Source organism: Aspergillus pseudotamarii (genome assembly GCF_009193445.1).
Source record: "Aspergillus pseudotamarii strain CBS 117625 unplaced genomic scaffold BDV38scaffold_80, whole genome shotgun sequence".
In the NCBI taxonomy this organism is placed as follows: Eukaryota; Fungi; Ascomycota; class Eurotiomycetes; order Eurotiales; family Aspergillaceae; genus Aspergillus; species Aspergillus pseudotamarii.
The window spans coordinates 90,662-118,417 of NW_022475094.1; the positions used below are offsets into that span (position 1 = coordinate 90,662).

Consider the following 27,756-nt stretch of genomic DNA (forward strand, 5'->3'; position numbering starts at 1 on the left):
CTTTGTGGACCGAGCAGCATTGCCACTGTCCAGCGTCTTCTCTTGTGTATTACTTGAACCCTCTGATGCCGTAGAACGAGATTTGGGTGGCGCTTGTCCTGGGTTACTCTACATCGCACCGTAGAAAGCTTTTGCATCTTATCATTATATACCCCCACCATGGCCGGTAAGCTCATAGTAACCACACAATCTCGCGGACAGTATGTCAGTCCACATAGGAGTGGAGTGACGGTTGAAAGCAGATCCCCAACTCAGTCTGAATAGCCAGCTAACAGCGACGTCAGAAGAACCGCGACGATCAGGTCGCTCGACCAAGGGTCAGCACAAGAACCTCGATCTTATCCCTGAGACACCTGCGAAGAAGCCCAAGTCGAAAGCGCAGCCAAAGGAAAAACCACCGAAACCCTCCGTCGAACCAACACCTGCCCCTAGTGAAGAAGAAGAGATTATCCGATGTATATGCGGAGAATATGAAGAGGAGGAAGATATCGAACGTGATATGATTTGCTGCGATCGCTGTTCAGCATGGCAACATAATGACTGCATGGGTCTCACATTCGCGAAGGGCGAGGAACCTGACGAGTACTTTTGTGAGATATGCAAGCCTGAAAATCATAAAGTTCTCCTAGATAAGATTGCGCGTGGTGAAAAGCCTTGGGAGGAGGCAGCTGAAAAAAGGCGCAAAGAAGCCGAGGAAAAGAAAGCATCGCGTCGCAGAAAGGGTAAAAAGGGAGGCAGAAGAGGCAGACCCAGTGAACCCAAACCTGAGCCCAAGCCTGAACCTAAAACCGAGGCGAGCACACCAGCACGTACAGCAGCTTCGTCAACCCCAGCCCCTGCTCCCGCTCCTGCTTCTGCTCCCGCTCCCGCCGCCGTGACTGCTCCTCCAGCGCCTGACGCTGCTCCGACTTCACCAGCACCACCATCTGTTACACCGGCCACCGAGAAGAATGGTGCCGTTCCCGATGCCCGATCGGCGAGTGCTCAAAAGCGCAAGTTTGATGAGCACCAGGACCTGTCTACGCCTGAACCTGTAAGTGCTCTGGATGACTCCTTCGGGCAAGGTGCTCTGATAACTAATCACCTCGTGTTCCAGACACCGAAATCGAAACAGCAGAAGGTCTCTCCCCCAGCAGATACTGTGATGACTACCGTGGAACCAACCCAAGTAAAGGATGAAGCTAAGGAGCAACCTTCACTCCAGAACTCTACCGCAGAAACGGTAGTGGTTGAGGGCGTAAAGACCGTGGAAGAACTCTCTAATCCTGCTCGGAAAAGTGCGGCCAGTGCTCTGGTCAGGTTATTTGTAGATCAGGTTTCTGAAGCGCGAAGGCGAGGTTCCTTCAGCTTGTCGGATGGGAAGTCAGCGGAGGAGGTCGCACGGCAACTCGCTCTCTCAATCGAGAATGCAATGTATGAGAATTTCTGCGGAGGATCTGGAGAGACCACAGAGCAGTATAAAGCACAATTGCGGACGATCTTGTTCAACGTAAAGAAGAATCCTTCTCTACGGGATCGTCTGCTCGTAGGTAGTTTACTCCCAGATACCCTCTCTAAGATGAGCTCCCAAGACATGGCAAGTGAAGAACTGCAACAGAAGGATGCCGAGATCAAGCGCGAAGCCGAGAGGCAACATATTATCGTGCAAGAACAAGGGCCAAGGATCAGGCGGACCCATAAAGGCGAGGAACTGGTTGAGGACGATAATCAGAATGTCTCCAGTGAGCCCGTGTTCTCTGCTGCTCCCCGTCGAAGCTTAGTCGATGCAGATGGCAGCCAAAGTCCAGGTCCTCAGCAGTCCGCTGATGGCGATAATGCTCGGAAATCCGGTGACCAGCAAGCATCTGACAGCAAACCCACAGAGAGTGTTTCTCACGACCAACACTTCCCGCCTAGGGCTCACTCCCCTGGCGGCACTGAGCACGAGCAAGTGTTTCCAGAGGTCGCAACCCATATTCGACAGCCACTACCGACTGGAACGGCTCAGGCCGATGCAGAGATTGATCAGCTTTTGAAGGATGACGAACCAGAGTCGCCGCCCTACTCACCTAAGGACTATCATGACGAAGGAGCTGTTTGGCGTGGCAAGGTCATCATGAACCCCATTGCCGAGTTTTCCTCCTCAGCTAAACATGTTGGGGGTGCCGACCTCAGTGGACGAATCCCTTGGAGTCAGCTCGCGCCTTCGACATTGCTTGTGGACGGCCGAATTGACATCCAACTGGCCAGCGAGTATCTCTGCAACTTGCGTTTCAGTACTTCCACAGACGTGTCAGTCATGTGTATCAGCAAGCCCGATTTGCCAAAGGAGCAGGCAGGTTTCGACAAGCTCTTCAACTATTTTTCGGATCGCAAGAGATACGGCGTGGTTGGCAAGCATCCGCTAGCAGCCGTCAAAGATACTTATCTTATTCCTATAGAGGCTGGGTCAACTAAGAAACCCGAGTTCATTGAACTCTTAGAGAACAATACTCTGGAGGATCCAACTCCGGAACGGGTTCTTCTCGTCGTTTTTGCCGTGAAGACTTCTGAATCGAATCCCCCTTCGGTCCAGCCCTCATCGCACCATCCAAGCCAGGAACCAATGGCTTCTGCGAGTCCAGCAACACCTCAGCAACAATTCATGACTCCCGGGCCACGGCCTGTGTCTCAGATCACCCCAGCGCCTTCGAATTTTGACGGAACACCGCTGGCACACTCCCCATACGGTCAGCAACAACACCAATTTCAGCACCAACATCCTCCACATGCTCCCCAATTTGCACCATATCAGAGTCCAGCGCCACAAAATCAGGCCCCAGTCACAGGTCTTGCAGCTGCCGTTCAGGTACTGGGCACTCAGGCTAGCTCCCCAGCTATTCAACAGCTCTTGCAACAGGCGCCGAACGCGGATGTTACCCAACTTGGTGTCGTCCGTGATATCTTGTTGCGACGGCCGGAGACAGCGCTGAACTACGAAATATTGATGCAAGAATTGGTACAGGCTACGACGAATGGACATACTCTACAGCAGAATGCAAAGTAGATGGCTATAATACGACTGTATAGTAATCATCGGTTATTTTTCTTAGGTTCCTTTTGGACATGGTGTCTGTGTTGTACTGCTGTTACTCTTACTGGGAAGCGGAAAGTGGGATATTGGGTGATCATGGGATATCTACGTTTGTTTTCGCAACGGATTTTCAGCACAGCGATGAATATTTCCTTTACTCAATTCATATCCGAGTTTTTGCAAACCAATGCACCTTTGTAGCTTTCTTTGCTTGTCAATGCGGTCCTACATAGTTCCATTCGATTTCCAATTATGAGACTCAGTTCGTGAATCGCGCTTCCTTGCTGTTTTTATGTAGCACTACCAGCTTACGGTCCAAGCAGAACCAACTGTATTGCAAAATATGGCCCAGATTTGGATTTTCAAGACAAGTACTTTATCCTATTAACACATATGACAATTCATAACGTCCTGGTAGAAAGAATAACGCCTGCGCTATGCGAATCCAGCAGCAAAAGAAAAGAAGAGTAGTGAATAGTCATCATTATCACCACCGTCCACCACGCTTCTTGTAGCCGCCGCCACCACCATACCGAGGTCCTCTACCACCACCCGAGCGGCCACCCCAGCCACTGTCCTCATCATCGTGATGACGAACTGGCGGCGGTCTACCCTTGAGTTCCTCGCTGAGTTTCTTATACGTCTTGCGCATGTCCGAGTAACCCATGTGCATTTTACCAAAGAAATGATCCGCCAATCGACGATCGTTATCGAGACGACTCAGATACGCGCCACAAACATCGCATACCTGCAGCTTCTGGTGACCAGACGGGCCAGAGGTATCCTGTAGATTCTTCAACTCGCGCTCGCACGTTTCCTTTTGGTGTTTGGCTGTGCGAATCTTGTGCAATTCATTGTATGCCTGCGCAACAGAGCCGGTTTCACCTAGGACGGAAATCTCAAGCAGGCCACCGTTGATCGTTTTGGTATAATCGGAGATTTGTTTCAGCTATTGAAGGTTAGCAACCGGCTTTAGTCCGCTTGGTGGAAAAAGCTATCCTTACAAGATTATTTGTCTGTCGAATTTCGTCCGGGGTCTTTTCCAACCGCCGCTGTGCAGAATCAATTCTCCGGTCACAATCTTCAATGTATTTCTGCATGTCTCTCATATAGTCAAAGTCGAAGCCCCATTTAGCCTTCTCCGCAGCCGAAGCTGTCTCATACTCCGTCTTCAGACCTTCACTATGCACCTTAGGACAAGGGCCAAGATCTTGCTTGGTATTGGTGAAGAGATCATGCGGGCATGTGCCGACGAGATATGAGCGACAGACTTTAGGGTCGGTAATAGAAAGCTGAGCGTTGCGGGACGGAGCACCAGTGCCCATGAGCTGGTCCGCTACGAGAAGATTTCTATTAGCTAGGGTTTGAGCTGCGTATTTTTTGTTAGAGCTAGCTTACCTCCCATAAGCTGCTCGAGCAGCTTTCTCTGTTCCGCCGCCATGATGCAATGACTCCGAGAAGGGGACGTTCGTGCGAAAAGAGTGGAGATCGTACGTATATGAGAGCTGTTGCGATGAACGAAAGACGATTATTCGGCGGAGTGGCGCTAAACGCGGTCGCGGCTGCGCTTACTATATAGGTCATCAACCCCTTTCGGTAAGTCCCCGAGCATCAGCCCAGATGTTCTGCCCCATAGAACGTCAGAGCTATGGCCGAGTGACCTGAAGGAGGATTCCAATTAATCCGATTACGAACAGCTTCTGTCAATCGCGAAACTCGGTGCTAACTATCCTCCTCCCTAAGCGCTGCCCGGTACCACGTCGCGGGGTTCTAGACGCTAAACCATTCTGTCTCCTTCAGTCCAGAGATCTAACACTACAACCCGTGCATGGCTTGATATTGGGTTGGAAGATATTCTTACAATAGTGCTTGGAAACGTCTCCTTGGCAAGCATGACGGAATGATTGTCCTTTCTTTTCTTCCTCTCTTTCTCCTCGTCGCGTGGTCCTCGCTCACCTACGCGACATCGGACTACCATGAGAGCCTCACCCTGCAACCATTGCCGCAGTCATCTTTATTAGCGTCCTTCAATTTCCGAAGCAATGCTTCTCAGGAGTCCTTTGATGAGCGAAATTTCCGCCACTTCCCCCGTGCACTTGGTCAGATTTTACAACATGCTCACACCAAGGAGTTACACCTACGATTCACTACGGGAAGATGGGATGCTGAAAGCTGGGGGTCGCGCCCCTGGAATGGGGTCAAAGAAGGAAACACGGGTGTCGAATTGTGGGCATGGATTGATGCGGCAGATGATCAAGAGTGCGTGCGATGTCGCTTGGAACCCTGCCCCTTGGATGCATATGCTGACGAAGATCAAGAGCGTTTGCGAAATGGATCACGCTGACACAGTCTCTGTCTGGTTTATTCTGCGCATCGCTCAACTTCATTGATTCAACTCGGACTACTCGACCAGTTGCGTCTTTCGCTCTCGCCGGAGACCATTCGGCTTCGAGTAACCTACACCTTTTGCATGGCACGCTTCCGGGTGAAGTTGTCTGCACAGAGAACCTTACACCCTTTCTGAAACTTCTACCGTGCAAAGGCAAGGCCGGTGTTGCCAGTCTGCTCGATGGACATAAGTTGTTTGATGCGTCTTGGCAGAGTATGTCGGTTGATGTACGTCCTGTCTGCTCTCGTCCCGATGATTGTGTCGTGCAAATTGAACAAACTGTGGACATCGTGCTTGACCTAGAGAGGTCAAAACGGCCTCGGGGTGAGTCAAATGAAACCCATCATCATCAATTAAGGCTCTTAACAGATGCTAGACAATCCAATTCCGCGACCGGTTCCTAATGATCAGCTTGCCTGCGACATTTCGAAGCCGTATCACTCAGATGATACCTGTTATCCTTTGGAGAAGACCTCCGAAGGCGGCTGGTCTCTAAGTGAAATCTTCGGGCGCACTGTCAGTGGCGTTTGCCCCTTAGGTGATAGCCAAAGCTCCAAGGAAACTATCTGCTTGCGCGTACCCCATGAGCGAGGAGTTGCTGTCTCTGAAGGTGCGGTTGAGACTCGTAAGCCGGATGGCTTCACCCGGTGTTACACGCTACAGGACTCCGGCGCATTTGATCTAGTCATGCCGGAGCAAGAAGCCACAACCCATGTTCCTCTAGATGAGCCTGTCTTACGTGCGGAACGGACGATCGTTGGCCACGGGGTGGAACGGGGTGGCATGCGGATCATCTTTGATAATCCGTCCGATACGGACGTAGTTGACTTTATGTATTTTGAGACCCTCCCGTGGTTCTTGCGCCCATATGTGCACACGCTGCAAGCGACAATCACTGGACGAGATGGGGTCCGTCGACAAGTTCCTACTTCACAGCTCATTAAGGAGACCTTCTACCGCCCAGCGATTGACAGAGAACGCGGCACGCAGCTGGAACTAGCTTTATCAGTTCCGGCTGCCTCCAGCGTGACACTTACATATGACTTCGAGAAGGCCATTTTGCGGTACACTGAGTACCCACCGGACGCCAATCGTGGTTTCAACGTTGCCCCGGCGGTGATCAAACTTGGTGGACATGAGAACCCAATCTACATGCGCACAACCAGCCTTCTTTTGCCGCTACCTACCCCAGATTTTAGCATGCCGTACAATGTGATTATCCTTACTAGCACGGTCATCGCTCTGGCGTTCGGAAGCATCTTCAACCTCTTGGTCCGCCGCTTCGTCTCCGCCGAAGAGGCAACCGCACTCACATCACAGACATTAAAAGCCCGTCTGGCGGGCAAAATCGTGGCCATACGAGATCGGATAAAAGGGAAGAGCGCAAAGGTTGAATAGCCTTGTCACATATAGAATCAATAATGCACATACGTTTATATCTTTCTCACTCTTCTTGAGAATCTACCCCATGTATGATTTCATTATAATACAAGATCTCATAATACTACAAAAACTCCAGTAAACACTTTCCTAACCCTATACAGTCTCGATGATCACTCCATCATAACCCATTCAACCAAACCTATAAATCAATCAGCACTCGAACCCCAACACCGAAACCAAAATCCAAGGTGAAAAAATCAAAGGGAAACTCACATATTACCCAAAGTACTCTTCGCCTTCTCCCATCCAGGTAAAGTATCCGAACCACCAGGCTTCCGCGTCATAAAACTATGATCCTCAGTCGCGCACGTCCCCTCCTGCTCACCCATTTCTCTATTCCTCCGATCCATAAAATTATGCTCCGCCATACCCTTCTGTTCTCGGAGACTCGAGAACTCGTCTGCGGATGACAGTGATGTCTTGATTTTGTCCTGGTCAGGCCGTTAGTCAAATCAATGTATATTGCCATTGGGTGTGAGTATAGAAGGCATACAGAGATATGACCTGTTCCTTCTCCGCCGGTACCACCCTTGAGGAATCCAGGGTCGCCCCAGCCTCGGCCGCCGCCGACGTTGTTTGCTGGTGTTGGCTCGACGCTGGCACCACCTCTAGTGCCGCCGGAGGGATGTTCGTTCATGTGTGTGTTAGCTCCAGACATTTCGTTGAATGGTTTAGATTTGTGGATCTGGGTTGAGAGTCAGTAGTTTATAAATGTGCATATGTATATATAGTTTAGGTGGTGGATGTGTATGGTTCCCGCTTTGGATGTTATGGGACCTTACCTATATGTCGAATGAGTTAATGTTTGTGCTTGATGGTAGATGAGAATCAACAGCTGAGAATGACCATCTTTAAGTACTCGAGGATATGCCACATGGCGTACAAGTCCTTGCACAGAGCAATAGAACATAATGACCTCAGTGATATCATCATGACTGCACCCTGACTTCTTATTGGTCGTTACTGCACTGAGTCAGCAAGATATCCAAGCTTTACCGAATTAGGTAATTTTAGTATATAGCTAGCCCAGGTTACTGTAAGTCTGTCATACAGAGATTTGCAGAAAGAATGAGACATCATGATGCATATGTTTTACATAGCTTTAGCAGGATCATAGGACGGAAAGGGCATCTTTCATTGTCCAATGTTGGTAGGAAGTCTCTTTAACAAAGTGTAAACATGGTTCAGAATCAGAGCGAATAACAATAGTTCGGGGAATATTCCGTGCATGCAATAACAATGGTCCCTCCAAAACATGATCAAAGAAAAGTAGAGACTCGTGACTGTGGACATCTAGTTATTCTCGACTTGCTCCGCCCATGTAGCACCGCTTGCAGATATCGGCGAGAGGACTGCGTCGAGCTTAGCCGTAGTAGAATCATTGTCGACCGTGCTCTCTTTTTTAATACCGCCAGGCAGGGAAGGGAACTCGGCTTCATTATCGATGACTGGAGCTGGAGCGAGCTTTTGCTCGGTGGAACTTGGTTCGTTCGCTGCGCCTTCAGATGGTGGAATGTCAGGTCGTGGTCCACGGCCGCGTCCGCGACCACCTCGACCGCCACGACCCCGGCCTCTAGCGCTATTATGGTGGTGATTGTTCGTCTCTTCGTCGGGTTGCGAATCTCCAAAGTCTCGTCTAACATATCCAGAGACGCCACCGTGCATCCCTCGTCGGAATCCACCTCTACCTCCACGAGGGTTATAATCTTCCTCCTGCTTCTGCGAATCCCACTCTCTCCCGCCCAGGGCTTGAAGTTTTCGCTGCCGATTGCGCTCTCGTTCGTTATCCATTACACGGCGGTGCTGGCGTTCCTGACGTCGCTTCTCTTCGGCAACCTTCTCGCGTTCAAGGAAGGAGGCCTGGTCGGCTTCAGCACGGGCGTGGGCGGCAGCCTTGCGAGCAGCGTTTTCCTTCGCCGCGGCGATACGTTGAGAAAGTTCCTCCTCTGTGAGTTTCGGCTGAAGGAACGGTCAGCAGATGCACTAACACGATTTGAGAAAGGATTTAACATACCTTCTTTATCCCACCTGTAGCACTCCGATCCCCGCGCACAGCCGGCACGCGTGGACCATTAGCCTCAGCGGAGGGTTTGGAGTCCGAAGTCGCATCTTCCTTCTTTGCTTGTTCTGTTGCTTCAGCAGACACATCTTTGGTGGGTTCCTCATTACTCTTCTCGTTCTGGGCGGCATCATCAGCGGACTTCGCCCTTGAGCCTCCATCACCCCGCCTTGAAGCTGGATTTTGTGATCCTTGTCTGCCACCGCGACCCTTTCCTCTGCCACGTCCTCGCCTTTCGCCCCCACGCGACCGTGGAGGGGTTTCGGTACGGGGCGGCGGGGTTTGGGTTTCTAACGATAGCGATGCGACGTTCTCTTCCAATGCTTGGACTTCCGGTGGGACCTCTGGCTCCGCGGCTACAGGAACAATTTCATCGTCGAATAGGTCATCGCCGCCACGAGTCTGCGCAAATTCATCCATAGCGGGGGTATCGGCAACGGGGTCGGTCATTTTGAGGATTCAATCGTGAAACGTGGGAGTTGTAAATCGTAATATATCTTAGCGATATCGAGCGGATCTGAGGGAATGCTGCACGCGCCCCCCGCGGCGCAAACAATTAGGCCAATGAGAGCGATCCGTGTAAGCTCGGGGAGGTAGGAGAGGGATTGATCAGCGATCACTTATTGTTAGCGGGGAATATAGTTAGTTAGTCGCCGGTGAGTACGGGAAATAATGCGTCAGCCCAAATGGTCAGTATTGCGCAAATTTTCGCCAGCGTGTGCTTTGTATGAAGGGCTATGAAGCCATCGAAGGACTGGAGTTTAGCCTCCTGCCAGCCACTCTTGGGTGGAACCTATGATGCGATAGCGCCCCGGTTCCAAGGCGGTCTGCCAGGTGGACCACTTGGGTTTGTGGAGGCTGGCATTTGGCTGCCAGGGGCGGCATTTACTACTACTCCCGTACATTCTCATGATACACTTATGCTTATGCTTCGGTATATTTTAAGGAGTTAATCTAGCTTCAACAACAAGACACTTTGGCCGAGTGGTCAAGACTAAGCATGTAGATTCGTTCACGTCAGTGAATATCACTGGTGCCGTTTATTTTTGGTTTTTATATTCTCAATTCCTCTCCTTCGTAGACACATGGTATATCCCGTCTCTGTATCACCTTGTACCACAAGTTCATCGTCCTAATATTCAAATACAAGGATATATATATATATATATATCTACGGAGTAGACTTGCCTACCAACCTACACTCACACCGAGCGCCGACCTTTCGTACTCCCCCGTCCTTCTGTTGGTGTAACTTATCTCCAATTACCATGTTCTATCAAAAATATTTCATGCTCCGTTCATACTACAAACACCCACAGATAGACATCTTGACTTTCTATTACTAGTGTATTGTGAGATTTTGCAACATGCGATTCTATATTCTACCTTCTATGATGGACAAATTAGTACATGATTATCAAGACATACAACCATCTTGCCTCTATAAGCATAAATATATATATATATATATATGTGTGTGTGTGTGTGTGTATACAACACTTCAACAATCTAAACACACTGCCAGGCGTTCTCATCAGTGTAGTTCCCTGGTCCCTTGTATACATTCCTGCGAGGGTAGCGGCAGTGCTTGCGAGTATACTCCACGGCCGAACCCGTGCCATTGCTAAACTTAGCACCACGGATGGTCTCCGGGGCGATGCCCTCCTCCACCCACTGCACCATCGCCATGAGAACGTTGTTCTCAGGATTGGCATTGTTATAGGTGACGAGCTGGTTTCCAATACCGTACGCTCCATCACCTCCGCTGCAATGGGCCATTCCACTGATCTGGAAGAAGCGGTAGAACTCGTCCAGTTGTTCCGGACGCATGTTCATGGTTTCCGCGACGCGCGCGTAATAAAGCTTGGAGTTCTCCGAGCTGATGAGCTGATCCATGAGCCCATGGTAGGTGAGGACCTTGCCGCCTGCCTTGCGGAAAGCGGAGATGTCTGCATCCCAGGTCTGGAGATTGAATGGGTTCTGCTTCAAAGCGACGGCTGCGTCGCGGACTGCGAACTTGGTGCCATCCCAGTTGGGGTTTTCGTAGACAACATAGCGGTACCAGTCTGTGCTATACTTGAAAGGCTGGCCATTGTACATCATGGAAGAAGCCATCACCTCAGAGCCAGGCTGCATGCGGGGATAAAGCAAGGTACCGTTCACTCCGTAAAGCGGGGAGAAAATCTCGCGAACGGTGTGGGCTTGCTTGCCAGTTAAACACTCGGTGGTATTTTGACCGGGCTTGCAGATGATCGCTTCAAGAACCGGGCTGCAAAGACTCGGGTCTTCGATGATGCCGTCCTCTGCTCCATCGATGCCATCGCATTGACGCAGGATCTCCTTATGGGTGATGTTCCACAGGTCAGGGGATAGATATGTGTCTGACCCAACTGGCCCCGTGATTGGGTAGAAGTGGGCACTCCATGACATGAGATTGATCATATTGAATGCCGGTGCACCGGCCACAACACCGTCGAAGTCATTGGGGTATTGCTGAACGGATTTGAAGCCCTGCCGACCACCAGTGGAGCAACCAAGGTAGTACGACTTCTTGAACCCTTCCTCGTAGAAGAGCTTTGTCAATTGCTTGCCAACCACGACACCAGTGTGGACTGAACGATGTACAAAGTCTTCCAGGACTGCGGGGTGGTGGTAAAAAGGCTCTCCGGATGTTCCGTTATGGCCGCTGTTAGCACCGACCGTGGCAAAGCCTAGGCCGGAGGTGTACGCTAGATCATAGTACTGAATACCTATAAAACGTTAGTTTTAAGGTGGGTCAGGTTGTATCGTCGTGCCGGGCAGAACATACAGCCTGAAAGACCTCCATTGCCCGTACTCAGGAAGCGACCGGTATAATTTCTTGGGAGCCACGCTTCCAGGGTGATTTCGCTGCTGTTCGAGGTTGCGACAGCCATGGCAATGCGGCAGACATCCTCGGACACTACTTGAGAAGCTGTGTTGCAACTGGCTGGATTATCTGGTAATGAAAGATTGGCGCCTCCAGGCACATAATTGACAAAATTCACCTGCACATTAGGCAGGTTAATTTTGTCCGCAAAACTAGTACACTTGTCTTGAAACGCATCTTGGCTTGCTAGAGCAGCAGAGCCCGCAGTAAGAAAAGGCAGAAGCCGGCGAAGTGAAGGCATACTGGCTGGGTGTGGTTGTGGTTCACGGACACAGTTTCCTCTGCCGTGAGCTTGGTGACTTTATATACGTAGCTAGCTCGGACATACCGGAGACTACTAACAGTACGGAGCACACCGATTGATGTTTCAATCTGTCGGTACCTGAAGATTGGAGTATATCCCGTGCTTTATCTAGGGCTTCTCCGAAGTTTGGCCGAAGGATTGTACCATTATTAGCTTAAGAGAACCTACTACTAGTAGGGAATCAGCATGTCAGAAGCTTGGTCGCGACGTGATAAACTTTCCAATCATATCCGACAAGGAAAAGCCGGGATGAAGAAGGGAATTTCCAGCAGCGCTGAGTGGACAGGCCACTGTCATCGTTCAAATGAGGTCTCCACATCCCAAAGATCGTCGCATGGGGTTCCCCACACAATGCGGAGAATTATCCTGGTTACTCCGTCACACGCTCTGCAGCACGTTCGCTAACCTGAAAGGCTTGAGTATCGGCAGTTAAACCGCCTTGGGGCCACATAAACACAGTGATCGGGCATTCTTTTCGGCATCGAGGGAACTCGATCCTAAATCCTGGTGAAATCGACTCGACACATTTCACGCAGTACAAGCAGGACCTGTTCTTGTTAGGGGTAAAATTCTCCCCCCCCCAAAAAAACCCGGCAACATGTCCTTGCTTCTTTCAACGCGTCATTGTCCTAGAAACAGATGTTCTGTGGAGGATCGTGGTATGGAGTAGATATTGCGTATATGTAGAAGGTAAGCAGGGTGGCCGAGGCTTGGCCGGATCAAACTTACTTCGATCGCTGCCGAAAACCGTCTGGTTGCCGAAAACTTTTACCGTAGTTTACCGTAGTATTGATTTAGTTTAGTTTTTTATTGGCGGTTCGCCTACTTAGTATATTAGGGCGTAGTACTAGAATGTGTGGTGAAAGTTCAATGGACGCGACGAGTGCTTAACATATCAAAGAGCTTTTATGAGGTCGTCATGGGACGTGCTCAGATTCTCTTTCAAGAGATCGCTTCGATTAGATGATAACAATAACAACGATGATAATCATTAAGTAATGCAAAGCAAGACCGTGCCACAAGGATCGACGCTTGCAGCGGATTGCGGGCGCGCATGGTGCAATCGTTCCTGGAAACCGGCCCAACCTTAAAGAACACAGAAAAGAAAAAGCTTAAATACTTATATGAGCCATGTGGCATATGATCGATATAGTGGGGTTTGCCTTGGATTTGCCAGCATAACAGTCATAGACGTATTATAGTATTCTCGTGGCCATAAATTGGACTAAAAACGGCACAATTAGTTGTAGCATATTAGCTGTGGGTGCTGGTACTTACAAGCACCAATAATAAGCATTGCGAAAGCAGCTTTCACGTTGTGAGATGCTATGAGGCTTAGAAGAAGACCGAAAAAGGTCCACGAGGAGTATGTGCTAAAAAGTGGCCTTAAAGAGGGGAAGTCTTTATAACGCGAGGATGTTTCATCGATCATCGCCTGCAAATTGGCTGCAGTTGCGGCTGCCTTGTCAAGTAAAGCTTGCGAGATTTGTAAGCTGGTTTGTAGTTTCTCTTGTAACCTTGATTGGAACTCGACAGTTTCAGACTGCTGCAGCTGCGCCTTGTGTAGATTTTCGGCTCTCAACTGAAGCTCTCTCAATGAAGTATCGAAAGTTCGCAGACGCTTCGGAGAGTTAGACCATCCCATTCAGTCTCAGGGCGCCACTAACCTCGGATATACTCATTTCTTGCTCAGAAAGGTGCCCGAATCTTCCAGAGAGCCATTCCTGAGACAGTAAATACTTGTTGTTCATTTAGGGTGGGCTCACCTACCAATGAAGAATCGAATGTCTCAAGATTATGAAGTAATCTAGTCATATCATCTTGCAATAAGGACTCTAATTTCGATCGAAGGGCTAAGGCGAGTTCGTTGTGCGATATAGCATTCTGTTGATGTGTTATTGCAACTTGTTCATTTGCGGATAGCACTTCGTCCAGAAGATCTTGAAAGGTGCATTGCAGCTTGTTAACCTTGGCGGATGCATTCTGAATATTCTATTACTGGTCAGTTATGTTGTAGAGAAGAACACTCCTAATAGCACCTTATCTAGATCTGTTGCCCCAGCCTGTATCCTTCCGAGCACTGAGGTAACGGTATTGACAACCGAAGTGGCCCTGGCTTCAATCTCGTAAAAGGCTTTTTCAATCATAGTCTTGAGTTGCCAGCGAGTTTCTTCCATGTCGTGAAGCAGCCTGGCATTCATATTTGCAATCTCACTGACGAATGCTCTGTGCTGTAAAGATTCAGCAGCAGCCGTCCGCAAGGCTTCTTGAAGGCCCTGATTAAGTTTGTTAGAGCCCTCGACTACTGACCTATGAAGGTTCAATAATTCTTCCTTTTCGTTCTCAATCCTCGCAGCTTGGCATATTACGAAAGCGTTCTGCCTACTGTTGCTATAAGAAGTCCACCACTGAGGTCGTGACTCCAGCGACTTGAGACATGACTCCAACAACTGGACTGGAATTGCGTCCACATTATTGACCGGGATTTCACTCTTTAAGGAGAACCCAAAGATCCCTTTCCTCTGTGGGGTTGGGAAGGTCACTGGAAGACAGGCATTAGGGATATGGGTCCCGGCACCGTTGAGTTCGCAGATAGCGAGTCTTGCTGCATACAACGATCGAGTATGTTCCAACACTCTATAGGTCTCAGGATCTATATTATCTGTCTTCTTCCCAATCGACTGGCAGGAGGTGACAAGCCTGGAAGCTGCGATCCGGTTGCAGGAAGGAGACGACCTCATTGACTCTAGCAACTGTACTGCTTCCTTGAACACGATGTCATGCTGTGTATTCTGCGAGATTATGAAGGAAACCAAGTCCAGTTCCTCAAATGAACTGTTATTGCGTACTAAAAGGTCTATGCTTGGCGGCTTGGTTAGTATGATCGATTTCGTCCTCTCGCAGATAACGTACCACTTGCTGGATTATCAGCGCTACAGAAGGCCGAGAAAAGCAGAAGGAATAGGAGGGATAGGCATATAAGAAATGCAATATTTGAACGTGGGCCAGCCATCCTTTTCATTGATATCAATACGCTATTCTGGAGTATTGATGCGCTAAGTCCTAGAGAAAACGGCTGGCTAAAAAGAAGACAGCCCTTTGCTTAACTTTAACGACTTAGGCGACATATGTGTGGAGACAGCAGTAGTCTGATGAATGGAGTCATATAGTAATTGATGATGTAGACGATCGATCGTTCTACGGTAGACAGTGCGTGAGCTTTTGCAGTATAGCTGGGTAGGATATAGAAAGAGATATATGTAAAGGGTAGGTATATTATGAGGTGAGGTGAACGATAGGACATCTCAAAACAATAACACAGACACTACAGCGACTCGTATTTGAGGACTTATCACATTTTGAATCCAGATATCTCTGAAAACAACAGTGAGCTTGAGTCGACATCCTGATCTATACAAAAGCTATGATCACGTGTGTCCCATGCGCTAACCAGATCGGGAGTGCAGGGTCTCCGGCCAAAATCAAAGTCGGCATCGGAGAATCAAAGTAGTCGTCTTCTAGCAACAGACCGCAATTGTCATCATGTCGCGTTCCTTAACACAGAACTGCTTTAAGCAGCTTTCCCGGGGTCCTTTGAGGCAGGGTTCACTGCCACTTTATCTCGCACCTGCATTCTCATACCCTCAACGGGCACAACCATTTTCTACCACCTCACCAACCCAATCTCGAGTCGGCGGCGCCCCGATCTCCGTACCTCCCGAAGTCTCCCTCAAATTCATCGACTTACCTCAGACACAAGTGAGAGGATTAGCAAAGGACATTCCGAAGACGGCAATTGAAGTTAAAGGGCCTTTGGGTATGGCACGCTCACATATCACTTATGGCTGAGGTGAACAGCTTGACTTATGAATCCATCACAGGTGAATTGACACTGAGCATTCCCCCATTCTTGGAAGTTGCACATGATGAAGGCCTTCGGAAGGCGACTCTCTCCGTCCAGGATTCCTCAGTCGCGCATCAGCGTGCTATGTGGGGTACGTATATCACTTCAATTGTCATTCGCCTGCGCCTTTCTGACAGTTTTATGCCACAGGAACCACTCGGGCACATTTACAAAACTACATTCTAGGAGTGTCGGAAGGCCATGTTTGCATTCTCAGTCTGGTCGGTGTCGGTTACAGAGCTACTGTCGAATCAACGGCGACCACAGTCGAGCCTGAATACCCCGGCCAGCAGTTTGTCTCCCTCAAGGTTGGATACTCCCACCCGATTGAGTTGGGTGTGCCACAGGGCGTCAAAGCAAGCACTCCCCAGCCGACCCGTATTTTGCTGGAGGGCGTCAATAAGAACGTTGTGACGAAATTCGCGGCCGAAATCAGAGAATGGCGCAAGCCAGAACCATACAAGGGCAAGGGTATTTTCATCAACGGGGAGACAATCAAATTGAAGGCCAAGAAGATTCGGTAGATTTGGTATCTCTGGTTCTGGGAAGAGGAACAACGGTTATGTTTTACTGTACATGTATATCCAAGCATATTTGGTTTCTGTTCGCGATTGGTATCTATCCTATGTACTTCTAGACGCATCTAGCGTGAGCAATCTGACAAAGTTCGTTGCATATTGTTTTGATCATAACACAAGCTCATTTACAGCTTCAGGACAGTCTTCACAGCATCAATCACCTGGTCTTGGAGGGCCTTGGGTGCAGCGACAACTCCCTTGTTGGCAGCCAAGGTCCGGCCCTTGCTGAAATCCAATTGCTGACCGTAGATGTCTGTTACTTGACCGCCAGCTTCACGCACGATGAGGTCTCCAGCCGCATGATCCCAGATCTTCTCTTGGTAATCCTTCTTCACAGGCAGACGTAGATAGATGTCACCGGCGCCTCTGGCAATAGAGCAGTACTTGGCCTGAGAATCCAGTCGCACGCTCGGGGAGGTGATGCCAAGGCGCTGGGCAACAGCAGCATTATCACCCTGAGCCGAGTGGGCAGCCTCCACTCCTTCGCAGAAGACGGCCTGCGCGATGTCTGGCACCGGACGCATGGAGATAGACTTGCTCTCGGCGAGAGCGCCGTTCTTCAGAGGTCGGCTGATGGAACCGGCACCCTTAATAGCTGAGAAAAGGACTCCATTACCAGCACCGCTGTTCTGGTCAATACCGATCGATGCAGACATCGTATCGGAGTCATTGACAGGCAGGTTGGGGCAGCCAATCGCTCCCACCTTGACGTCGCCATCCTCAATCAAGCCAAGACAGACAGCATACTGGCCACCACGCAGGAATCCCTTCGTACCGTCGATGGGGTCCAAAGCCCAGATGCGACCCTTCGCGCCTCCCGCGCTCTTGCCCTGATCGATAATGTCCAGCATTGCTTCTTCACTTGGCAAGGGTCCTCCAAGGACCTCATCGCTCTCACTGTCATCCAGCTTGATATCCTTAACCAGCCTCCAAATTTCGGCGCTCAGTCCTTTATCCTCACGGAGGGAGCTGGCCTCTTCTTCGGCGACGATCTCATCATTTGGGAAGTTTTTGCGGATAGCCTGGATGATCAGAGCCTGGGCACCAAAATCACCGATCGTCACGGGTGACTTGTCATCTTTCGATACGGTGCCCTTGGCCTTTTCGTTGAAGACCTTCTGGGTGAGGAGAGTAGCTCGCTGGACCGCGAGTTCGGCGATGTAGCGTTCGTGTTGGTAAGACATAGTTGTGACTTGGGTATATGAGTGTGTAGGAGTAAGTAAGTGGGGGAAGAAGGAGCTGAGACGGTGGCGGCTTTTTAGGACGATGCTGACACCCAGTAGGAGAGTGGAGCAGAGGACTAGACGGGAGAGTAACCGTCGCGGTTGGCGAATTGAGAGACGGCCTGCCGATTTCGCAGACCGGTGACCCATTGATTAGGGGGCAGAAGTACGTAAGATGCTGCCCAGCAGCAATTGAAGGGGAATCTGGCCCTGTACTAGTCTTCAATCCCGATAGCTGCTGTGTACTGGGCCGAGTGGGATGTATCATGTGTAGAAGAGGGTGACTATCGGCCAATTCGGCAATTACCCCAACTTGTTTCACATTGTTGTTGATACTTCCAGCGCCCCAGGCAACTAGGCATCCCAATGGTCCCCCCGCCCTAGACCACATTAGGCTATGGGCGAGGGGCAGTCACGAGATTGGTCATTATCGCACGTCCCATGACGTCGGAGGCAGGAACGAACAATCCTCCTCCTTTTTGTGTGTTTCAGCAGGGCTATAAGGCTATAACTGGCCTCAACTACTATCGCTTTTAATCCGAGCTGATCGTCAAGCCACCGTGCGTCGGGCTGAATCAGTCGCGCCAAGACGAAGCGATAGCCTCCTCACTGGGTCTATTTACACGTCACTGTTCAGCTACTACCTACTCGTCTAGCCACGCCGACGTAATCGCTAAGAAACTTTTCGCTTCGGGCATTGAGCTTATCGCAGGGGTTATAGCTGTGGGATTATTCAAGGCGAAAGGCGTTTTGCTTTATTAGACTGCACGTTGTTTTATACGGGCTGGATCTACGGGTCAGGTGGTGATTGACTATTTGAGTCTTCGTCCCTCGTGTGGCTGCTATCGGTCTTGATTGAGTATTTGTTTCTGAGTATAATAAAGCCAATTTTGGGGCCCGCTGTGACTTGAATTCATCATGTTCCATTCGTCGGTAAGTTCAGCCTGTTGGCATGCCTATCTCTAAACAAGCTCTAGTTGGACCATGTCTATTTGGACACATGATATTAACGTTGCGGGACTAACACTTCTTCATAGAAGCCTTATTCGGCCGTATCGGTGCAGATTGAGGTCTTAACTAGTGAACAATATGATGTTGAAGACTCCAGTGGCATCGTTGATCTCATTGAAGCTGTAATGATTCAGGGCAGTGGCCCGACCGAAGCCAGTCGCGCCTTGCGTAAGAAGCTGTCAGTTATGTGCCCAACCAGTCTCGCATAGTCACTGCTCCTAATTGCCTTCTAGTAAATATGGAAACTTGCATCGCCAACTAAGAGCCCTCACTATACTCGATTTCCTGATCCAAAATGCCGGAGACCGCTTTTTACGGGAGTTTGCAGACGAGCCTCTACTGGAACGTTTGCGGATCGCTGCTACGGACCCCATTTCTGATCCTTTAGTCAAAGAAAAATGCAAGCAGCTCTTCGGACAATGGGCAGTATCCTACAAAAGCACACCCGGCATGGAACGGGTGACAGGCCTCTACAGGCAATTACCAAAACGCAAACAGCCGGCCAACCAGGCCAAAGCGAAGGTTCTCCGCGAGTCTGGCACTTCTGACGAACCTCAAATGGGCCACACCGTATCTATCTCTGCGGGAAATGGCCCGGCTACAGTCCTAAGTGGCCCTAAACACAAGCATACTTCCAGCAAATCGCTCAGGAAGGAAAAGAAAGAGAAGAAAGTTCGAGACAAGAGCTTTAATCTTGAAAAGGAGAAGCCAGAGATCTTACAAACACTCGCCTCTGCATCGGTCGCTAGCACGAATCTCCTAAACGCACTGAAACTGGTCAACCGAGAAACACAACGGGTGAGCGAAGATGCAGAGGTCCTCAACCGGTTTGAAACGTGTAAGCAGCTCAGGCGTCAGGTTCTTCGTTATATCCAACACGTGGAGAGTGAGGAATTCCTGGGCAGTCTCATTCATGCCAATGAGGAACTCGTTACCGCCCTTATGGCGTTTGAAGTCTTAGACAAAAGCGTGGATTACGATAGTGATAGCGATCAGGATGTCCTTGAGTCTGGCTGGAGTCCTGACCGCGACGACCGTGATCTTCAAGAGTCATTTGCGGGGCTTGTTGTCAACCCCCCAAGGCCACCACGGCCTCCTCGACCGATGAGCATATCGATCCCCTCGTCGTCCAAGCAGCGCGTGTATCACAGTGATAGCGAGTCTGAAACCGAAGAAGACGATGATGAGGACAATCCATTCGGTGATCGCAACGCCATTCGTACCCCAAACAAGGAGATATCCCAACCTACCTGGTGAGCAAAATCGGTCCCTTCTGACTTCTCCTCACTAATGTCTTCAAGGAAAGAGGTTTAGATCCGACACTGCATGACTAAATACTTTTCTTCCTCTTCATCCTTTCTTCTTTTTTTCTCCCTTCAGATTCTGATTGCAGACCTTTGCATTACATTTAACGGAGTTACGTGCCCGATGATAATGCACTCTAGGTTGATCACGATGCTTTCTTCTAGTCTGGAGTATAATTTATGACAGCTAGTGGTGATGATGACTATTATTATTTTTTTTTCTTTTCTTTCTTTTGTATGCTTTGGCATGTACGACTAAGCAACAAGAATACTACTATACCAATAAAGCACTATTTTCGTAAGACAAAACCCTTCATGGCCATAATTGTAGAGTCATTACCATAAAGAGGCAATATATCGGAACGGGAACGGTAATAGCCGCACTCTGGCTTCAACATAACTACTAAGCACTCTGACTAACCGCCTGCCCCCTCACTGAGGTGATTACCGCCTAAAGGGGCCTATTGATCATTACCAAACACTCATGTGGAATTGAACACAAGACCAGTCGGTTAGCCTCAACCGAGCACTAGAATGTCTTCAACTCAGTTTACTTCAAGTCTCGCAGCAAATCCCCGAGATGCTCGGGAAACATCATTGTCGGAACAAACACCGCTCCTTGCGGAACAAGGCCTCAATGCGACCCCAGAATCCCATGAGCACCAAGACCATCTAGTACAGGAACCCACTACAAAAGAAGTGATCCTAATCTTGGGAAGTGTATGGGTGGGGGTCTTCTTGGCTGCTTTAGGTATGCTTTGAAAGTCGTACGTGGTCGAGGACGGAAATAGCTGACTCTATTAGACACGACTGTTGTTGCCACACTAACTGGTCCTATTTCGTCCTCATTCCATTCATTCTCGCTTCTCTCATGGCTGGCAACTGGGTATCTCATTGCTAATGCCGCCTCTCAACCGCTGAGCGGACGGTTAACTGACATTTTCTCTCGACGTACCGGCCTAATATTCTCCAATGTCTTCTTCGCGGTTGGTAACTTGGTATGCGGTTTGGCCAAAAGCGAGGGCGTCATTGTGTTAGGCCGCGTTATTGCAGGAATTGGTGGAGGTGGTATCCTTACGATTTCGGTGTTTGTCACCTCCGACTTGGTGCCTCTTAGGAAACGAGGGGTTTGGCAGGGGTTCGGCAACATATGCTATGGAGCCGGAGGCGGACTGGGTGGCGTATTCGGGGGGTGGATCAATGACACGCTGGGATGGCGATGGGCTTTCCTAATTCAGGTCCCGTTTGTTGTAATCTCAGGCATCCTCGTTGCGGTCAAGTTGGATCTGCCCGTTAAGGAATCGGGGAAGGCCAAATTGAAGCGAGTTGATTTCCTTGGAGCGATCACCCTGGTCATCACACTCGTTCTCTTCCTTCTCGGACTCAATACAGGTGGGAATCAGCTTCCATGGACGCATCCACTGGTTCTCACAGCGTTTCCTCTCTCCGCCATGTTTCTAATGATTTTCGTTTACATTGAAGCGAATATCGCGTCCGAGCCTGTCATTCCCGTTCGGTTGCTTCTCAACCGGACTGTCTTTTCTGCCTGCCTTACGAACTGGTTGGTTGTCATGGCAGTATATGGGCTCATTTTCTACTTGCCACTCTTGTTCCAGGTTCAGGGCTCTTCAGCGACCGGCGCTGGCATAAAATTGATCCCCCAGGCAGTCGGAACGTCGCTAGGCTCGTTGGGGGCTGGGATACTCATGCGTGCAAGTGGGAGGTATAGTCTGTACAGCATGATATCTGTGTCACTCATCATCGTCTCCAATGCCCTCATCTGTACTTTGACCCTCAGTTCTCCTTCTTGGCAGCCTTTCATCTACTTCCTTCTCATGGGAGTTGCATATGGCGCCATTCTAACCATCACGCTCGTGGCGCTTGTTTCCGCCGTGGATCATGAACATCACGCTGTGGTCACATCGGCGTCCTATGCTTTTCGCAGTACAGGAAGCACAATAGGTATCACCGTCGCTTCTGCGGTATTCCAGAACATTCTGAAGTCCGGACTTTGGTCACGATTTGGCGACCGGGAGGATGCGAAGAGATTGATTCCACGAATCAGGGACAGTCTTGATGAACTCCAGAAACTCCCCGCTGACTGGAAACCTGGGGTGTTGGCGACGTATATGGAGTCCTTACGAGCTGTGTTCCTTACTCTACTTGGACTCACCATCTTAGGGGCAGTGGTCAGTTTAGGTATGCGCGAACACAAATTACATACGAACCTGGCACGCGCCGAATCACCGGACGCAGACGCAGACGCAGAATAAGGAGGGGTAGTATATATGGTATAGAGGGGGTCAATTGGGTATCACTGTATAACCCGAGTATGGATAGAAAGTACACACTACCTCCAACGGGAGAGAGCTGCTTTATAGATGTGATCTCTTTTGAGTTAAACCTAAAGCAAACCATGATCACTGCCGCTACTACCTTACCTAGGTACTATGAGTATGTTTCCCCCCAAAGTGACTTCGGTGGTGTCAGAAAGACATCATTTATCCCATCTCATTGAATCCCGGGAGCCAATTAGACCCATTGAGTCAGTGGACGAACCTCAGGCCGGGATGCAACCCACCGCCTTCCTCCACCAATCAACTACGATGTCTTGCAAACGAGGCCGCCGGCGCCAGTAGCCGTACTTCCAAGTTCGTCAAATGATCGGATTCCATGACACTGTCAGCTCACTTTCCGGTTCAACCAACTCTCGGTTTCCGATTTTTAAGGGAAAAAGGGACGGATTAGGTAGTGGTCTTTATCTCGCGGAATCTAATCCCCCCCACTGACATAGACCCTAGTCCTGCCGAAGCGGAAGCCCAAATCACTTCCCAACTGGTGGCGTCGAGGTCCCATCGGTGCAGAAGGACGTGGCGGCGCTCACTCGAAGGAGCGGAGCATCAAAAACAATCCTGACGTTTCGAGATTAACCAACTATATAACCACACCGCTTTTCGAAGATTTTCCTCTTGATCAGACCACCAATCCTATAACACGTATCGCACCAAAACCGGACACTTGCATGGATCTCGCGCTACTTTTCGTTGATGGAGGAGTGGTTGGGCGCAAGTGAAGTGATCCATTCTTATATTACACGGCGGGTCGACTGGGCGAAACTCTGGTCAACTTTAATGCTACTTTTTTATTACAATCTCCTATCGTCGCATTGACCAAGACATTGGTTTTTTTCCCTAACCATCACCAATCCAGCCTATATCTTCACACTGGACGATACGTGCCTCTATTCTCACAACCATCGACGCGACCGATCAAAAATATCGATACCGGTACTCTTGAAGCCTAGTTTTCTCGAGCATTATTTCTGCTATGACAGTTGACCTCCGGGCAAATCGCTCATTCAGTGCTGTCTCAAGTGCTGTTGCAAACGCCCCGTGGCCGACTGAAATGGAGGTTGATGGAAGCGGGGAAGTAGTTGAGAACAAAGAGCATTCTACCATTACATCGCACGAACTGCCGAATAATGATGTTGCCTCGCCGGCACGCCGCCGGAAACGCTTGCTGCTGTCTACAGAAAGCGCCTTCGTCGACAATGTGCTCTCGTCCCTCGTTCAACATCCTGACATCGAGTTACGACTGATTACAGACGAACCCTCCGCTCTTCTCTCTGGTGCGAACAAGGTTCCTCACTACATGGACACAGTAGATAGTCAGACTTTTGAGAAGAAAACTGGTGCCCGGAGGTGGCTGAAGGCTAAGGCTGCAGAACTCTGCGAATGGGCGGATATGCTGCTAGTTGCTCCCATAGACGCTGGAACGTTAGGATCGATGCTATATGGCCTGACGAACACCTTGACACTTGCGCTTCTCCGTGGGTGGATATCCTCAAAACCTGTCGTCCTAATACCTGGCATGACTGTATCAGAATGGCATCACCCATTAAATGCTAGGCAACTTCAGGAGGTAGACCAACATTGGCCTTGGATTAGTATGATAACGCCTGTTCTGATGAAATCCAATAACCCCGAGGAGCTCATCCAGCTTCCTTGGGGTGGTTTAGAGGAGCTTCATGAAACCATCGAAACAACCCTAGGCTTATCTTTTTCTCAGTCTTTAACAAAACCCATTGAGTCGTCCGAAGCTTCGAAAGTTCCTTCGTCGGGAGAGAAAGCATCCCTAAATACGACTGCTACTACTTCACGACACGCCCCTCATCGGTCCGATAAGGGCGCACGATTGTTACCAATGGAACTGTGGTTGAATATTTTCGAGGACCACTTGCATGATTGGGAGATCGCCAAAGCAGTCGGTATCCCAACGAATCTTCCTGTTCCGAAGGAATGGCAAAGCCATCTTCTTAAGATGTCGGCCCCTGCCTCCCTCGAGTACACAATTCTTCGCGGCTCCTTCGCCGCGATCAAGAAACGTATTGACAGCTTGCCACGATGGAAACCCATCTCCGATCTTGCCTGCCACCTGATCTTCAAATTTTCACGAACCGACATTCTTTCATACCTAACGGAGAACCACCTTGATCTCCTGTGGACAACCTCCCGCCTCACTAACTTACCATATCGTGCGTCTGCCATTTACGGAAATCCCAACATCCTAACTTGGTGGCGTGATGCCCCCGCGCTTCCTACCAAGGAATACATCGCCGATGCAATGGATGGTGCCTCTCGTGCCGGCTTCGTCAATGTCCTAGAATGGTGGCGTACCTCCGGTCTCGAACTCCGGTACACTGAGCGAGCCCTCGAGTCAGCCAGTGCGGAAGGCCGTGTCTCCGTTTTAGACTGGTGGAAGAAAACCTCCGCGAGCGCACCCCCATCGGATCCCCTCCCTCTCAAAGTCGGTAAATCCGTCCTCCTAGCGGCACAATCAGGCCGCACAGCTTCTCTCGCCTGGTGGGACGCCTCAGGCATCCCTTACAGTCACACCGAATCAGTTGCCCGCATCGCCAGCACACACGGCCACGTCCACGTGCTCGACTTCTGGTACCGACTTAAAGGCGCCAAGATGATCTTCGACTCGCAGGTCCTCGTCGGGCCGACAAAGAACGGACACGACAACGTCCTCGAGTGGTGGCGACAGAGCGGTCTCCGCGTTGAGTTCAAGACGTGCGATATCGAAGAGGCACTCGAGGATGCAGACCCCGTGTCCGGTGCCGAAGAAAGGGTTCGGCGGTGGTGGGCTCGCAATGGACTCAACCTTGGCGTGGGAACGAGCGAATGGATGAAAACGAAGGTGTTGTGATTGTATTTCTTAGGCTTCCCCTTTTCTCCTTCCGTTTGTATAATGACTTGATCGGATTCCTATTGTTAGAAATACCCCCTATTTGCTTTTACGGATTACGGAGCATAACTGGTTACGCACTTGATTATATAGGTATAGCCTACTTTTAAAAATGAACTTGTCTATAATGGCTGGAGTACTTTTACTCTGGCTATATTACCTGCGGAACATATATTAAGTACATGCGTAATGTCTCTGTGGTCATTGTGTTTAGAAATAGAATAGATATGTAGAAAACTGTGTATGTGAGTTTCTAGGAGAATGCCATCTTTTATGCATGCTACCACAGTTCCATGTTAGAGGCAAATCTTGGTACAGTGACTTAACAGAGATTACCTAGCACGTCTAAATATGTGAAGGAAGTGAGTATATTACGCTCTTAATTGTACGAGGCTGACTTATGTTAGCAAGTCTGAATATCTTATTACCGTGAAAAAGCATGTGAAACAAGGATAGAAGAGGAATAATTTGAGCTCTTGATTATTTTGTAATTGTATGTACTTGTGCTATGTCCCCTAGATATCTGTCGTTGCACTATAACGTTTAAAATTTAAAAAAAAAGTCAATGATTACATGTGGAAATGCAGTAGGAAAACCTCCAAGTTTGCTTATTGTCGTACATACGATTTAGTCCATAAAGCCAAACAAGGGAATGGATGTTCATGTTCACTTATGGGTTAGGAAATCAACCTTTGACAATGTAGCTATTCCAACCATATTGCGATCCACACTTTGGACACATATAGTTTGAGCCAGCAGGAGACTCCAGCATCCACTTAAGCTTACAACTTGGACAGCGGTATTTCGTGACCTCGTTATGATCCGTTGAATGTTGAACGAGGTCGGCTGCGAAGCCCAGAGCCTCCTCGAGTACCGTCCGAAAATCTTCATTCTCCAGCAGCTTGTCAATATGTTCACGGGAAATACTCACAAGAATATCGCGAAGGCCTCTGTCTTCCTTGTGAGTACGCTGGTATGCCTCCGAGATGGCTATAGGATAGTCGTCCATATCCCAGCATGTCCTGGCGATGGTTTCGAACTTGTCTTTGGCCTTCTGCTTGAGCTGTGGAACCCCAAACTTATCGGCAACTTGATATACATTGATATTGAATAGCATGGGTGAAACGCGACCAAGGTCGCTACCGCTGCTGTCGTACTCGAATCCGTACATGAAATGGATCATTGCTTCTACGGCGCGCGGATCATCGCTACTGAGTTGGATCTTGTTGTCGACGGATTCCTACGTCTCGTATTAGTCCCCGCTTACTGAGCGATGTGTCCGTAGCTCTTGCCGTCCAGTTTGCCTTGAACAACCGGGAGAAATACGCAGATTGCCCACAGACAACCAGTCGATGGACTTTGAATTCTTGGTCCGCTGTGCATATGGTCAAGTCAGAGAAGTCAGACGAGATGAAGAACCTGTGCACTCGTTAACTTGTGGTCACTGAGAGCAAAGAAAAGACTAACCTCTTAATACTAGCGGATAAATCACCGACCTCTTGATCAAAACCCTCTTTTTGACCAAGGCTGACCTCTTTCTGTTCACTACTCACCGACCCCGAAGCCATTTCTGCTTGTTGATCGACCTCTTGAGAATCAGCTTGTGGCTGGGCTAGTCGAAACCGTTTCTTTTTAACCCCTTTCTTTGGCATGGAATCTGAGATAGCCGGGGAAAGTGATTAAAGGACAAAAGAGGGGGGGGGGGGGGGAGGGAATCTCTCCGTCTATGTGAGCGTAAGTGGGCGGCCCAGTCAACATACGTTCCAGATTGGATCGGATCATGCTTTATGCAGCGAGCCCATTCGCTGTAACCACGTCAGCCTTGTGTCTGGGTCCAGATGGCGAATCGCTGGCTATCTTACCCCACCATGCTTGCAGCTACCTGGGGCTGCTATACCTTTATGTTATGGACAGAGGTGCCTTTTGGAGTGATACTCTGTCCATTGGAGTGTTGTAGCGCTTGGATGTAGTAGTCATGAGGGAGCTTGGAGATACTATTGGTGGAGGGTATAGGGAATGTCGTCTTTCCGCGAAGTGTAATAATAGAAGGATATAATAGGCTCTCAAGGTCTTTTATGGTAGTATGACTATTTGATCAACCATGGGTTGTAAGGTGGTGCGTTTATTGTGATGCTTGTAGCTGGATGGCTGTGGTGTTTTGGAAGGAGGATTCACCTGCCTTTTTGGGAAGACTCAAGAAAGAACATGGAACTTTTGATATGGCTTATGGATTAAAACTCAGGTGGAAGAATAGGAGCATCAAAGTGGTGAACAATTGAGGAATGTGCAATTTGAAAGATAGTATTTAGCAAATCCCTAGTAAATAGTAGT

At 49.4% G+C, this 27,756-nt stretch overlaps 13 protein-coding genes across 13 annotated transcripts; 6 read left to right on the plus strand and 7 right to left on the minus strand.

Annotated features, from left to right (window-relative positions):
• Positions 1 to 159: 159 nt before the first annotated feature.
• On the plus strand, positions 160 to 3,025 carry BDV38DRAFT_287618 (putative PHD finger domain protein; the record flags this gene model as incomplete). Its single annotated transcript, XM_032060910.1, has 3 exons — positions 160 to 200; positions 265 to 1,033; positions 1,097 to 3,025. 3 exons carry the CDS (start codon positions 160 to 162, stop codon positions 3,023 to 3,025), a joined length of 2,739 nt encoding a protein of 912 aa, XP_031908645.1.
• A 257-nt stretch (positions 3,026 to 3,282) lies between these two features.
• BDV38DRAFT_207451 (LUC7 domain-containing protein) lies at positions 3,283 to 4,666 on the minus strand. The gene is made up of 3 exons (XM_032052554.1): positions 4,451 to 4,666; positions 4,057 to 4,388; positions 3,283 to 4,001 (listed from the first exon to the last, which is right to left on the minus strand). Exons 1-3 carry the CDS (start codon positions 4,491 to 4,493, stop codon positions 3,540 to 3,542), a joined length of 837 nt encoding a protein of 278 aa, XP_031908646.1. The 5' UTR covers positions 4,494 to 4,666; the 3' UTR covers positions 3,283 to 3,539.
• Position 4,667: 1 nt separating this feature from the next.
• gpi16 (GPI-anchor transamidase subunit GPI16) lies at positions 4,668 to 7,002 on the plus strand. Its single transcript, XM_032052556.1, has 3 exons — positions 4,668 to 5,311; positions 5,371 to 5,765; positions 5,818 to 7,002. The coding sequence occupies exons 1-3, from the start codon at positions 4,953 to 4,955 to the stop codon at positions 6,837 to 6,839; spliced, it is 1,776 nt and encodes a 591-aa protein (XP_031908647.1). The 5' UTR covers positions 4,668 to 4,952; the 3' UTR covers positions 6,840 to 7,002.
• BDV38DRAFT_207457 (uncharacterized protein) lies at positions 6,927 to 7,738 on the minus strand. The gene is made up of 4 exons (XM_032052555.1): positions 7,667 to 7,738; positions 7,378 to 7,569; positions 7,098 to 7,315; positions 6,927 to 7,023 (listed from the first exon to the last, which is right to left on the minus strand). The coding sequence occupies exons 2-4, from the start codon at positions 7,540 to 7,542 to the stop codon at positions 7,014 to 7,016; spliced, it is 393 nt and encodes a 130-aa protein (XP_031908648.1). The 5' UTR covers positions 7,543 to 7,569; positions 7,667 to 7,738; the 3' UTR covers positions 6,927 to 7,013.
• Position 7,739: 1 nt separating this feature from the next.
• Positions 7,740 to 9,669, minus strand: BDV38DRAFT_207447 (uncharacterized protein). Its single transcript, XM_032052553.1, has 2 exons — positions 8,899 to 9,669; positions 7,740 to 8,843 (listed from the first exon to the last, which is right to left on the minus strand). The coding sequence occupies exons 1-2, from the start codon at positions 9,391 to 9,393 to the stop codon at positions 8,178 to 8,180; spliced, it is 1,161 nt and encodes a 386-aa protein (XP_031908649.1). The 5' UTR covers positions 9,394 to 9,669; the 3' UTR covers positions 7,740 to 8,177.
• Positions 9,670 to 10,452: 783 nt separating this feature from the next.
• On the minus strand, positions 10,453 to 12,092 carry faeB-2 (putative feruloyl esterase; the record flags this gene model as incomplete). The annotated part of the gene is made up of 2 exons (XM_032063045.1): positions 10,453 to 11,693; positions 11,753 to 12,092. 2 exons carry the CDS (start codon positions 12,090 to 12,092, stop codon positions 10,453 to 10,455), a joined length of 1,581 nt encoding a protein of 526 aa, XP_031908650.1.
• Positions 12,093 to 13,320: 1,228 nt separating this feature from the next.
• Positions 13,321 to 15,168, minus strand: BDV38DRAFT_296954 (putative nuclear membrane fusion protein Kar5; the record flags this gene model as incomplete). The annotated part of the gene is made up of 6 exons (XM_032063046.1): positions 13,321 to 13,380; positions 13,434 to 13,776; positions 13,823 to 13,879; positions 13,926 to 14,147; positions 14,195 to 15,012; positions 15,069 to 15,168. The coding sequence occupies 6 exons, from the start codon at positions 15,166 to 15,168 to the stop codon at positions 13,352 to 13,354; spliced, it is 1,569 nt and encodes a 522-aa protein (XP_031908651.1). The 3' UTR covers positions 13,321 to 13,351.
• A 509-nt stretch (positions 15,169 to 15,677) lies between these two features.
• On the plus strand, positions 15,678 to 16,664 carry BDV38DRAFT_260774 (mitochondrial 54S ribosomal protein uL6m). Its single transcript, XM_032055960.1, has 3 exons — positions 15,678 to 15,972; positions 16,037 to 16,150; positions 16,210 to 16,664. Exons 1-3 carry the CDS (start codon positions 15,699 to 15,701, stop codon positions 16,581 to 16,583), a joined length of 762 nt encoding a protein of 253 aa, XP_031908652.1. The 5' UTR covers positions 15,678 to 15,698; the 3' UTR covers positions 16,584 to 16,664.
• Positions 16,665 to 16,673: 9 nt separating this feature from the next.
• BDV38DRAFT_207553 (3'(2'),5'-bisphosphate nucleotidase) lies at positions 16,674 to 18,503 on the minus strand. The gene has a single exon (XM_032052560.1). The coding sequence runs from the start codon at positions 18,008 to 18,010 to the stop codon at positions 16,763 to 16,765; it is 1,248 nt and encodes a 415-aa protein (XP_031908653.1). The 5' UTR covers positions 18,011 to 18,503; the 3' UTR covers positions 16,674 to 16,762.
• Positions 18,395 to 20,216, plus strand: BDV38DRAFT_207534 (LSB5 family protein). The gene is made up of 4 exons (XM_032052559.1): positions 18,395 to 18,793; positions 18,898 to 19,049; positions 19,105 to 20,124; positions 20,173 to 20,216. The coding sequence occupies exons 1-4, from the start codon at positions 18,779 to 18,781 to the stop codon at positions 20,183 to 20,185; spliced, it is 1,200 nt and encodes a 399-aa protein (XP_031908654.1). The 5' UTR covers positions 18,395 to 18,778; the 3' UTR covers positions 20,186 to 20,216.
• A 351-nt stretch (positions 20,217 to 20,567) lies between these two features.
• On the plus strand, positions 20,568 to 22,642 carry BDV38DRAFT_207516 (major facilitator superfamily domain-containing protein). Its single transcript, XM_032052557.1, has 2 exons — positions 20,568 to 20,926; positions 20,980 to 22,642. The coding sequence occupies exons 1-2, from the start codon at positions 20,710 to 20,712 to the stop codon at positions 22,446 to 22,448; spliced, it is 1,686 nt and encodes a 561-aa protein (XP_031908655.1). The 5' UTR covers positions 20,568 to 20,709; the 3' UTR covers positions 22,449 to 22,642.
• A 516-nt stretch (positions 22,643 to 23,158) lies between these two features.
• Positions 23,159 to 25,657, plus strand: BDV38DRAFT_207529 (uncharacterized protein). Its single transcript, XM_032052558.1, has one exon. The coding sequence runs from the start codon at positions 23,503 to 23,505 to the stop codon at positions 25,384 to 25,386; it is 1,884 nt and encodes a 627-aa protein (XP_031908656.1). The 5' UTR covers positions 23,159 to 23,502; the 3' UTR covers positions 25,387 to 25,657.
• A 343-nt stretch (positions 25,658 to 26,000) lies between these two features.
• BDV38DRAFT_260782 (BTB/POZ protein) lies at positions 26,001 to 27,110 on the minus strand. Its single transcript, XM_032055961.1, has 3 exons — positions 26,893 to 27,110; positions 26,718 to 26,844; positions 26,001 to 26,665 (listed from the first exon to the last, which is right to left on the minus strand). The coding sequence occupies exons 1-3, from the start codon at positions 27,075 to 27,077 to the stop codon at positions 26,111 to 26,113; spliced, it is 867 nt and encodes a 288-aa protein (XP_031908657.1). The 5' UTR covers positions 27,078 to 27,110; the 3' UTR covers positions 26,001 to 26,110.
• Positions 27,111 to 27,756: the final 646 nt, after the last annotated feature.

Excerpts from the sequence above, each read along its gene's own strand:
- BDV38DRAFT_207553 (XM_032052560.1), bottom strand. The coding sequence starts at position 18,010 with ATGGGTCACCGGTCTGCGAAATCGGCAGGCCGTCTCTCAATTCGCCAA.
- BDV38DRAFT_260782 (XM_032055961.1), bottom strand. The coding sequence starts at position 27,077 with ATGCCAAAGAAAGGGGTTAAAAAGAAACGGTTTCGACTAGCCCAGCCA. Across the intron at positions 26,845-26,892 it reads TTATCCGCTAGTATTAAGAG|GTTCTTCATCTCGTCTGACT; the intron begins GTTAGTCTTTTC and ends ACGAGTGCACAG. Across the intron at positions 26,666-26,717 it reads TGTTCAAGGCAAACTGGACG|GAATCCGTCGACAACAAGAT; the intron begins GCAAGAGCTACG and ends TACGAGACGTAG.
- BDV38DRAFT_207516 (XM_032052557.1), top strand. The coding sequence starts at position 20,710 with ATGTCTTCAACTCAGTTTACTTCAAGTCTCGCAGCAAATCCCCGAGAT. Across the intron at positions 20,927-20,979 it reads GGTCTTCTTGGCTGCTTTAG|ACACGACTGTTGTTGCCACA; the intron begins GTATGCTTTGAA and ends TGACTCTATTAG.
- BDV38DRAFT_260774 (XM_032055960.1), top strand. The coding sequence starts at position 15,699 with ATGTCGCGTTCCTTAACACAGAACTGCTTTAAGCAGCTTTCCCGGGGT. Across the intron at positions 15,973-16,036 it reads TGAAGTTAAAGGGCCTTTGG|GTGAATTGACACTGAGCATT; the intron begins GTATGGCACGCT and ends AATCCATCACAG. Across the intron at positions 16,151-16,209 it reads GCATCAGCGTGCTATGTGGG|GAACCACTCGGGCACATTTA; the intron begins GTACGTATATCA and ends TTTATGCCACAG.
- BDV38DRAFT_207534 (XM_032052559.1), top strand. Across the intron at positions 19,050-19,104 it reads CGCGCCTTGCGTAAGAAGCT|TAAATATGGAAACTTGCATC; the intron begins GTCAGTTATGTG and ends ATTGCCTTCTAG.
- BDV38DRAFT_207447 (XM_032052553.1), bottom strand. The coding sequence starts at position 9,393 with ATGACCGACCCCGTTGCCGATACCCCCGCTATGGATGAATTTGCGCAG. Across the intron at positions 8,844-8,898 it reads CTACAGGTGGGATAAAGAAG|CCGAAACTCACAGAGGAGGA; the intron begins GTATGTTAAATC and ends CCGTTCCTTCAG.
- BDV38DRAFT_207451 (XM_032052554.1), bottom strand. The coding sequence starts at position 4,493 with ATGGCGGCGGAACAGAGAAAGCTGCTCGAGCAGCTTATGGGAG. Across the intron at positions 4,389-4,450 it reads GCTCGAGCAGCTTATGGGAG|CGGACCAGCTCATGGGCACT; the intron begins GTAAGCTAGCTC and ends ATCTTCTCGTAG. Across the intron at positions 4,002-4,056 it reads TTCGACAGACAAATAATCTT|CTGAAACAAATCTCCGATTA; the intron begins GTAAGGATAGCT and ends AACCTTCAATAG.
- BDV38DRAFT_207457 (XM_032052555.1), bottom strand. The coding sequence starts at position 7,542 with ATGTCTGGAGCTAACACACACATGAACGAACATCCCTCCGGCGGCACT. Across the intron at positions 7,316-7,377 it reads AAGGAACAGGTCATATCTCT|GACAAAATCAAGACATCACT; the intron begins GTATGCCTTCTA and ends CGGCCTGACCAG.
- BDV38DRAFT_207529 (XM_032052558.1), top strand. The coding sequence starts at position 23,503 with ATGACAGTTGACCTCCGGGCAAATCGCTCATTCAGTGCTGTCTCAAGT.
- gpi16 (XM_032052556.1), top strand. The coding sequence starts at position 4,953 with ATGATTGTCCTTTCTTTTCTTCCTCTCTTTCTCCTCGTCGCGTGGTCC. Across the intron at positions 5,312-5,370 it reads GATGCGGCAGATGATCAAGA|AGCGTTTGCGAAATGGATCA; the intron begins GTGCGTGCGATG and ends ACGAAGATCAAG. Across the intron at positions 5,766-5,817 it reads GAGGTCAAAACGGCCTCGGG|ACAATCCAATTCCGCGACCG; the intron begins GTGAGTCAAATG and ends AACAGATGCTAG.